Here is an 11,285-nt window from a genome sequence, read left to right as displayed (position 1 = left end):
AGGGTAGATGTATACACACTTCTACATACAGGGCACATTGATCAGGGTAGGTATGTACACACTTCTACATACAGGGGACATTAATCAGGGTAGGTGTATACACACTTCTACATACAGGGGATGCTGATCAGGGTAGATGTATACATACTTCTATATACAGGGGACATTGATCAGGGTAGGTGTATACACACTTCTACATACAAGGGACATAGATCAGGGTAGATGTATACACACTTCTACATACAGGGGACAAAGATCAGGGTAGGTGTATACACACTTCTACATACAGGGGACATTGATCAGGGTAGATGTATACACACTTCTACATACAAGGGACATTGATCAGGGTAGATGTATACACACTTCTATATACAGGGGACATTGATCAGGGTAGTTGTATACACACTTCTACATACAGGGGACATAGATCAGGGTAGATGTATACACACTTCTACATACAGGGCACATTGATCAGGGTAGGTATGTACACACTTCTACATACAGGGGACATTGATCAGGGTAGTTGTATACACACTTCTACATACAGGGGACATAGATCAGGGTAGATGTATACACACTTCTACATACAGGGCACATTGATCAGGGTAGGTATGTCCACACTTCTACATACAGGGGACATTGATCAGGGTAGGTGTGTACACACTTCTACGTACAGGGGACATTGATCAGGGTAGCTGTATACACACTTCTACGTACAGGGGACATAGATCAGGGTAGGTGTATACACACTTCTTCATACAGGGCACCCTGATTTTGATCAGGGTAGGTATTTACACACTTCTACATACAGGGCACCCTGATTTTGATCAGGGTTTGTATTTACACACTTCTACATAGAGAGGGACAATGAAACTGAAAAGGGTTTGATTATACCCATTTTTGCGTGCAAGTGGAACAAGACATTGATCATGGTAGGTGTAAATACTTGGTATGAAAGTAATAACTTGTCAAGATTGGGAAATAACAGAAGAATACGTCGACAATTTAGGGTGTAGATAAGGAACTAACAATTAGTATGAAAAACATTAGTCAGCATTTGACTCAATGAAAAATTGCATCTGCTAACAAGGTCATTGTATTGACCAAAGAACTAATTACGAAATGATTACTTTTGACAAACAAGCTGATAATCTTGTTTCATCAACTTGTTTGTCAATTTATCTCGTTTTCGAAATTGTACATACGTAGAGCATACCCTTTTGCTATCAGATCAACTGAGAGATATAAACCCCGCGTGCAGGTGTATTGCTGAGTAAGTAAGCTTTCTCATGAAACTTAGTTGTTAGATTAACATTAACATCTTTGTCAAGTAAGATATCCAAATACATGTTTGAAAGAGATGTGTCAGACGCTGTGGTATCGATCTTTTATCTCAAAGATAATACCTGGGTTCTAAAATATAAAAAAAAATCACAAGACAGGGCGTTACTAGATATAAATATAGTTAGCACGTAACTATATTTTTTACATGAAACTTCAAATGAATATTACAGTGCATTTTATCACAATTTATTTGTAATATAATTTCTACAATCTATCTGTACTGAAACACTTTGACAAGTCCTTCCTTATATCCCACCCACAATGCAGACTTGTACATTGTTAATCTGAATGGATGATTCCATAGTTCTTCTGTTAGTAAAAACTTCAGGAACTCCCCGTCAGGACTCAGCAGATGGATCTGTTTGTTGTTGGGGTCAGTAACAAGGATGTTACAGAGAGAGTCACACTGTACATCAGTTGGATAAAAGTCCACTGATAGGTTGTGTCCACGGTAGACAGACTTTATACGGCCAGAAGGAGACATAATCACGAGTTCACTTGCACTGAGACTTGTACAGTTCACAACACAGATATCATTGTTTCTGTTCTGTGTGACTCTGGTTGGCAATGTGAACAGTCTGGTATGACCGTCTTCCTGGCCAGCAAGGTACTCATACTCATGGAAGACGTCACCTGTAACTGTGATGTGTCTCACCAGACGTCTGCTGTGTGACTCTAATTTGAAATCATCTGATTCACTGTCTCTCAATGTAATCAGTAGTCCGCCGTCCACTGACTGACATATTCCATCTGGTTCCAGTGGATCTGTACTGATGACTGTAGAGACAGATCCTGATGATGACAGGCAGCTGATAGAATTGTTACTATAATTAGTAAAATAAACATCACTCGTATCAGTCACACACACGTCATTAGCAGTAATATTATATGTATGCTCTATTTCACCTTCTTTGCTTACTTGTTCAGTGTAAGGTAACAAGATCTTTATATTCCCTATGTAGCAAAGGTCTTCACACAATGCCAAGAAAACTATGTTATCTCCATATTTAAATGTGTTTGTTTCGGTCAAACTGATATCATCTAAGTCCAGAGTGTTTCCAATCATATTCTTGAGTACAAAATCACTGATTTCTCCTTTAATGTATCTCACTGAATGTTTACAGTCCTTCATATCAACATCCAGGCCAGAGAGCATTTTTCTCAGTTCTCTGTGGTTGTCAATGAAGCTGTAATCCGACATGGTGCTGTGGTTCTCCTCCATGAACGTGGCTATATCTGCAATTTCTTGCTTCATTTTGCATGTTTTGTCCATCTCAAATATGTTACTTTTCAACTTTTCATTTTTTTCTTCCAAATTGTCTTTCAATCTTTGTACAATATTTTGTTTGGCTTTTAATACCCTGGATATTATCTCATCACAATGCTTCTGTAGCTTATTTATCTCTGAGTCATAAAGTTCTTTATTTTCTGAGATCTGCTTTGACATCTTCTCCATCTTCTCATTAATCCCAGACAGATCCGCTTCCTTGATCTTCCTAAAAAAATTAACCAGACATCTCCTTCTTTCGGTGGCTGCCGTTTGTAGTGTTTTCCAGTCATGATCTCTATGATCTGTTTTAGCACAATTGGCACAAATGAATTCATCACAGTCCTCACATATCATATCAATAGAGAAATCGTGAATTTCACACTTTTTAATATGCACCAAAGGAGAGCCCAGAGAATATCTTGGTTTGTTCTCTGCCATGTTTGTTGAATGTTGGCCACCTAAATCAATGTCGATTTGAGTTGACTGTAGGTAGCTAATACTTTTAAGTAAAATGTACAGTTGGACTTTTGAAACTGATAACATGTTGACAAGATAACAATTCAAGTAGATGCACGCTATCAAGTTATTATCAAGAGTTTGCTTTAATCTAGGTCACAGGCTTTTGGACTGTTTCGTTTTAACCCTTAAATTTGAAGTCGAGAAAATGTTTGATGAATAAAATGTTTTTTTAACAAATTTTTAGGAATGTAGGATGTTTGGTAAATCAGTATTTGATGAGCTGCTATCTGTTGTGGATGCATTCGGTTTGATGACATATGATTTCTCCAACCCATAGGTATTGTAACAAGAGGCGACATTTACAGGCAATTACCAATATATGAGTATTTATCATAAATGTTATTAATATGAAGGTAGTTAGTCAAACCTGTCAGGTACATATATATGCTGATATAAATTTTAACAAAAATCTTTTTCGCTTCATTATTGCTTCATACATGTAAACTAAGTATTACATAATTGATGACGTTGTTAATAAAAAAATATTTCAATTTATAATTTTTTTAATGTGTGGATTTGAACAATATCTTGTTTTTCAGACCTGGACCTAACAGCCCGTTATCTTGGATGGAGTCCTGTGTTTTGGCCCTCGTCTATGATGATAACCCAGAGGTCAGACAGAAAATTCTCCTAGGGTTAAACTTTTATGGCAATGAATACTCGGTTGGAAGGAGAGGTCCTATGGTAGGCAGTCAGTAAGTCTATCTTGGTCGTACTTCAGCATATATCTGAAATAAATACTATCAAGTAAGCTACTGCAAAGTCAGTTTTTAGCGGTTCACAAATTTTAGCATATTGATGCCTCTACAAGATATACAATTACATTTGGCAAATGAAATTTTGGTAAATCAGATTCGATATGATGCTATATAGTTTAAATCCTTTCTGGTCTAGGGCAAAAGCAGACTAGTAATTCTATTCTTTCACAAATTGTATTTTATCAGCGTGTCTTTTAGTTATTATCTGCATGTTGCAACATTGGCTACTGAATCCACATTTTCTCTTTTTTCAGAATTTACAGAGCAAAGTGGCATTTTTACCCAACATTACTTTCTCTACAAAAACGAATAGATCTGGCTCAACGACTAGGCACGGGAATCTCTATCTGGGAAATAGGTCAAGGATTGGACTACTTTTAAGAATTATTGTCATATCTAGATTATAAATCTTGGGGATGGAGAGGGGGCGCGGTTATCAACTTACCTTTTTTTTTCTTTGATTATCTTTGGTGTCTTTTCAAAAAAAAAATGTCAAGATGATTTTGTCCATTTAGTAAAGCTTGGATTGCTATGTCATTAAACTTAAGTGTAGCTAGGGTTCTATGGCAAGCCCTTTTGTTATTTATTCGGGAAATAAAATTCATCTTCCAATTACAGAGATTCTTGAATCTAAGATCTTAGAGGGTTATCTCTTAACGTATTCAATCCCTAATAGGAACAAATTCAATGAAATTGAATACATAACAGATGTGTAGGCATTGTTAATTTAGATATGCTTCCCGTTTATTACTATAAGTATGTATAGTGGGATGCGTCCTAATTAATGACCTTTAGTTTTGGTGAGAGTTATCTCCCCTTTTTTTAATAAAGGAAAAATATCAATTAAAAAAAATTTAGCGAGTAAAAAAATTGTTTTCAATTGTCATTCTATTTTTAATGTTTCAATGCATCTTTCCACCGCAGGATTTATTGATATTCAATTTATTTAAATTTTTATATTGAAAAAACGCTTTACCCCATTGACTTCAATGCAATCTTTGTTAAGGTAGAACCTATGTCGGAAAAATCTTTGCCACAAGATTTTTAAACTTTTCAAAATGATAAATTAGTACTTGCTTATCAATCAGTTAAAAGCTCATGACATGTTTCCTTGTTTTTGTCCCCCGCTTTCGCGAAAGCGAGGGGACATTAAATCTCATTCGTCTGTCCGTCCGTCCGTCTGTCCGTCTGTCCGTCAGTCTGTCCGTCCGTCACAAAAACTTTAACCTTGCCCATAACTTTTGATTTAGTGGAGCTATGACTTTCATATTTCATATGTGTATTCCTTGTGACAAGAACTTTCTTTGGGTACCACCAAATTTGACCTTTTGACCTTGACCTTGGAGTTTGACCCACTTTTACACAAAAATTCCATACTTTTGCTTTGGCCATAACTTTTGAATGGTAGGTACTAGGACTTTAATATTTCACATATATATTCTTTGTAGCAAGACCTTTTATTGGATACCAACAACTTTAACCTTTTGACCTTGACCTTGGAGATTTCGGTACTTATGAAAAAACTTTCATTTTGACCATAACTTTTGAATGCTAAGGCCTAGGACTTTCATACTTCATATATATAATTCTTCTGATAAAACCTTTCATTGAATACCAAGAACTTTGCCCCTTGGACCTTGACCTTGGAGTTTGACCTACTTTTCAAAAATGTTGACCTTGGCCACAACTTTTGAACAGTAGAAACCAGGACTTTCATATTTCACATATGTATTCTTTGTGGCAAGACCATTTATTTGATACCAACAACCTTGACCTTTTGACCTTGACCTTGGAGATTTTTTGTACTTATGAGAAAACTTTAACCTTGATCATGGCTTTTGAATGGTAAGGGCTAGGGTTTTCATACTTCACATATGTAGTCCTTTTAAAAAGACTTCATTGGATACCAAGAACATTAACCCTTTGACCTTGACCTTGGAGTTCAGGGATAATTTGTAAATAGATGACTTATGATAGGGCGTTCATATTAGACACAATATGTCATAAAAAATGACATCTCACCCAAAAAGACACCGAAAGCGGGGGACCACAATTCTTTGAATTTGCTTGTTAAATCTAGTACAGGCTGTGAAACTTGGTATGGTAATTACATATTGCGACTTCACATTTTTAAATATTTTTAGGGGTACTTGTCATAAAGGGAATATGAAAAATCACAAAAATACCTCTCCAAACATCGTCGTTTATAGACTTAAACTGAAAAATATTAAACAATATTTTCTCAAGAATAATTTCTTTTTTATTCAATTGACATAAAAGATAAGTCCACCATTAAAAAAGAATAGTATAATGAACTCTATTATTTTTAGTCAATTTTGCACCCTACATTTGCAAATATTTTTTATAAGTCTTTGTCACAATGTATTCAGTCTTTAATATGATGAAGAACATACCCAAATGATTACAAAAAGTGATTAAAATATATACCTTTCCCCTCTAACTAATGAGAGATAGGCTATTTACCGATACACATATTCTTGACCTTTTTGCACTTACACGGGATTTAATAATTAAATGACTATTTGGGGTTACTTTCAGATTAAATATTTATCAGAAATTGTACCTTTAATTTAAAAGATCAAATTTAATAGAAAAATTGTAACACCAAGAATATGAATAAGTAACAAATAATTGTGAAAAGGAATGCACATCATTTCATTATAGATATCACAAAAATCATAATGTACACACGATCACACGATCTACCACACGTACATCTTTGATTTAGACACATTTCATCAAGATATTACACTATTTAGCTTGCAACTAAAGATTTCTTACGATTTTTGCATTCCTTCAAAATGGTTACATACCATTCAAATTATAACGAAAGTTGTAATTTCATCACACTAGATAGTCTTTGGTTTGTCAACTTCAGGTCTAGATCTAGTAAATGAAAGGTGCCTACAGGTTTTCTCTTATTCCAGAAATATATTGCCATTAAGCATTATAAACCAAAAAATATATGAATTGAATTAAGATTATTTCGGCATGATTGAATTCTGTGAATTTCAAAATGTAGTATTTTCTACCATTTCTATTGAAGCTGTCAAGTACGGGAAAAAGTGACATTGAATTAATTATGACGTCATAATGGATCTAGCACAGGTTAAACAAATTCACTAGTTATGATGTCATACGACGTAGGTTCTACGTTAAAAAAAACTTCTGCTTAAATAATTGCTGCTTAATTAATGAATTTTTTTTAAACTTTCTTTCTAATTAATCCTTTTTCATAATAAAATGCTTTAATATAATAGCAGAGTATTATGTACGTGATGGACATTTAAGGGTAAGGAATTTGATCCCATTAGGGGTGGAAATCCTTAAAAAATATAGATATCTCCCAACTTACAGAGATATCTCTCATTTTAAGAGATATCTCTAACTTAGAGATATCTTCACATTTAGATATCTCTTTCACTTAGTGAGATATCTATCGTTTTTCTTTTTCCAAAATATTATTAAACTTTTATTATGTTTATCAATGAAGTTGCCATTATTATTTGTTGTTTCAAACAAGGTATTTATAGCATATTTGTCTACATAGTACATATATTATTCTGGGTATTGCATGCATGCTCGGATTAGTCTTTTTTTTCATAACAGCGAAATTATTCCAGACTTTGCTTCCCGTTTCGCTTTCGTTTGAAAGGAGAAAATTAATTATTTTATATCAAGGACCACTGGAAAAAATCTATCTCTTTAGCTTAGAAAGATATCTCTTTTTGAAGATATAAAGAGATGTCTCTCTAACTAAGAAAGATATCTCTTTTAGCCTTATTAAAAGAGATATCTCTCCAACTTCAAGAGATATATTTCTCACTTAAAGAGACATCTCTCAAATCAAAAGAGATATCTCTCATACAAAAAGTTTTCTCTTGTTTAAAGAGATATCTCTCTAAGGTATAGATATATGATATTCAAATAGATCTCTATAAGCTAAAGAGTTATCTCTCTGTGCATTACGAGATATATTATTGAAATAAAATTTTTATGTCATGAATAAATAGTAAAAGAGCTTACCATACCTTTCCCTAGACATATCCGGGTTTAACAATTTTATTTTCATTTATATGAGTATAGCATTATATAATGACATCTCTTCTGATTAATAATTTTCAGTTTTGATTACAGAAGTCAGAACTGAAATAATACTAAATTAAGAAAGAATTCAAATTAAATATCATTTACCATTTTTTCTTTATTGAAATAAAAAAACAAAACTAACCACACAACTTTATTTATAGTTTAAAATATATTTGAAGAACAAATAAGAAAATACTTTTATTATCATAGTGCATTGTATTCTGATAAAGCAAATGGTATATGACCTATCAATCTTTTAATACATATCCAATGTAGAAACATCCTTGCAACGCAAGGGGTCACGAGTCAACACATTTCATTGGACCCCTAGCTGGCATATTTCATTCTATATTCGTGGGCTGACTGAAGTGACATGTTCTGAAAATATTAAAAAATTTGAAGTTTTTCTTTTCTTGCAACCAATCACATTAAGCCATTATACGGTAAACAATTAACTCATAACACGAGCATTTGAGGTGTCAACTGAATCCTTTTTGTATACATTATCTGTTTATGAAAGCTTTGATTGGTAGTTCTGAATGAGAGAAGCAAGCCCTATAATTCCTAATGAAATATGCCAGAGGGCCAACGGCAATGAGTTGACTCAGGCCCCCTGGCCTTGTGGGAATGATGTATAAAATAATCAATGATTCAGCTTGTGGAAACATGAGACAAAAACCTTTAAATACCTACTCATTATATACATGTGTATGTATGCATAGTGAAATTCATTATTTTTAAACTCAGTGGCATCAAAGATAAAAATACTGAAGAATATAAAAGATAACATGTGGTTGGGACTTCAAATTTACTCCAACATATCAATTGTAATCAAGACGTCAATGTTGTGATACGAAATTTTACTGTATATTCATTCTAATGATCGAAATACAAAATACTGTAATTTATTCGTACATGTATTTAAACAAAAAAAAAACATCAGTGAAACATTTGCAACAGATCTATACTACACCCAGATCAGTGATATAATTGTTTACAAAAGTAACTACAGAATAAGTATTATGGCACCCTTGATAGATAAACACATTTCTCAGATCTAGAAATATTATGGTTTAAAAACTACTTTGAAATTTTTTTTTTCATATTACTTGTAATTGAGGTAAAACAAAAGAACTTTATATCAAAAATATGTACAAGTAGGTGTGCATCCATTCATGGTATATGAGTATAGAACAAAAACAAGCAAACTGTTGCAGTGCACGTGTTATTGCTTTTTTAACAAACTTATTTACTAAATAATATAGATTTAGCAATAACTTTCCATTACCTAAATGTAGAAATAAGTGCCTAAAATGAAAATCAGACATCATTAACAATTCATTAAAGCTTAGTGACAATTACAATTTTCAAGAACATATTCTTGTGAATCATCAACCAGAAGTCTCTGTCGAGACTGTAGCTCTACTGGTTTGTACTTATGACAAAGGATGAGAAAAGAAGCCATTGCCATCAGGAATTTCACAGACATTTCTATTTTTAGTAACAATAGCAAAACTGTTCATCGAAATCAAAAACTGATGCGCTAGTTTATGTATCTTAGTGTAGTCTTCTTGTGTGCCAAGTAATACTGAAATCAGACCATAACTGTAGAAGGAGTAGCGTTTTAAAGGAATTTCACAGAAAATTCTGTTTTTAGTAACCATGGCAACACCGTTCATCGAAATCAAAAACCGATGCAATATTTTGTGTATCTCAGTGTAGTATACTTGTGTGCAAAGTAATATTAATATCAGACTAAAACTGTAGGAGGAGTAGCGTTTTAAAGGAATTTCACAGAAAATTCTATTTTTAGTAACCATGGCAACACCTTTCATCAAAATCAAAAACCGATGAACTATTTTATGTATTTTAGTGTAGTCTGCTTATGTGCCAAGTTATATTGAAATCAGACCAAAAGTGTAGGAGGAGTAGCGTTTTCAAGGAATTTCACAGAAAATTCTATTTTTAGTAACCATGGCAACACCTTTCATCAAAATCAAAAACCGATGAACTATTTTATGTATTTTAGTGTAGTCTGCTTATGTGCCAAGTTATATTGAAATCAGATCAAAATGTAGGAGGAGTAGCGTTTTCAAGGAATTTCACAGAAAATTCTATTTTTAGTAACTATGGCAACACCTTTCATCGAAATCAAAAACTGATGCACAATTTTATGTATCTTAGTGTAGTCTACTTGTGTGCCAAGTTATATTGAAATCAAATGAAAACTGTAGGAGGAGTAGCAATATGAAACAATTTCACAGAAAATTCTATTTTTAATAACCACGGCAACACCGTTCATCAAAATCAAAAACCGATGCACTATTTTATGTATCTTAGTGTAGTCTACTTGTGTGCCAAGTTATATTAAAATCAGACCAAAACTGTAGGAGGAGTAGCGTTTTGAAAAATTGTTTACAGACAGACGGACAGACAGACAGACAGACGGACGGACACCTTACTATCGCATAAGCTCTTCTGGTCTCTGACCAGTAGAGCTAAAAATTACAGATTGTGTCCTGAAAAAAATATTTTTCCATTTTTTCAAAAATGTAAAAAAAAAAATGGACATACTGTTGGAAAATTATCTATAAACTCCCAATGATCATGGTATTATTTATGCGAGACAGCAATCTACCGTAATTCTATTTTGAAATCCCACAATGAGACAGCATTCACTCTCTAATCAGAAATCTAATGACAACTACCGATTCGATTCACACATGTCCATTTTGCAAATTATTTAAGGATGTACAACACACCTACCCCAAAAAATTCCTGTCGTTTAATTTTCGTTATTTTTGTATATTTAGTACATGAATATATCTACTGTATGTATGCACATTTTGGACAAAATCGTTCGAGTGGTTTTTGGACAGGAACTTCCAAAAGTTACCCCCCTTTAGGTGTTTACGAGGAGAGAAATTTTTAATCAATGAACTACTTAAACCTTGATTTTCAAGAAAGCCAGGTTAGATATCAATGTCAAATTTCATTGGCTTATTCTTTTAACCATTTAACACAAAAATATAGTCATCTTTTTGATATACATATCATCAAAATAATTTTTAAAGACCTTAAACTGAAAAACTATGAATTATCTAAGCCTTGAAAATTGCGTATTTTTCAGATTCAAATTTTTTTTGTGAAAAAACCTATCGTTTAATTTTGGTAAAAAACTTTCTTTAGGTAGCTGGTAGTAAAAATAATCTTCATAATTTTTTGTATAATTTTTGTACGACCAGTTTTGATTTAATAGCGGAAAATTACCCCCTCCCCCTTTC

General features: G+C 33.2%; 2 protein-coding genes across 2 annotated transcripts; one reads left to right on the top strand and one right to left on the bottom strand.

Moving 5' to 3' along the window:
- Positions 1-1,555: 1,555 nt before the first annotated feature.
- Positions 1,556-3,052, bottom strand: LOC134278149 (uncharacterized). The gene has a single exon (XM_062760465.1). It carries the CDS (start codon positions 3,050-3,052, stop codon positions 1,556-1,558), a length of 1,497 nt encoding a protein of 498 aa, XP_062616449.1.
- Positions 3,053-3,390: 338 nt separating this feature from the next.
- On the top strand, positions 3,391-4,272 carry LOC134278148 (chitinase domain-containing protein 1-like). The gene is made up of 3 exons (XM_062760464.1): positions 3,391-3,410; positions 3,673-3,828; positions 4,146-4,272. The coding sequence occupies exons 1-3, from the start codon at positions 3,391-3,393 to the stop codon at positions 4,270-4,272; spliced, it is 303 nt and encodes a 100-aa protein (XP_062616448.1).
- The last annotated feature ends 7,013 nt before the right edge of the window (positions 4,273-11,285 follow it).

The sequence above is a fragment of the Saccostrea cucullata genome, unplaced genomic scaffold (genome assembly GCF_032062105.1).
Source record: "Saccostrea cucullata isolate Sc308-1 unplaced genomic scaffold, CSIRO_AGI_Scuc_v1 ctg6928, whole genome shotgun sequence".
NCBI lineage: Eukaryota > Metazoa > Mollusca > Bivalvia > Ostreida > Ostreidae > Saccostrea > Saccostrea cuccullata.
The sequence above is the reverse complement of the archived record's forward strand: the minus strand, read 5'-3'. Positions and strand labels throughout refer to the sequence as shown.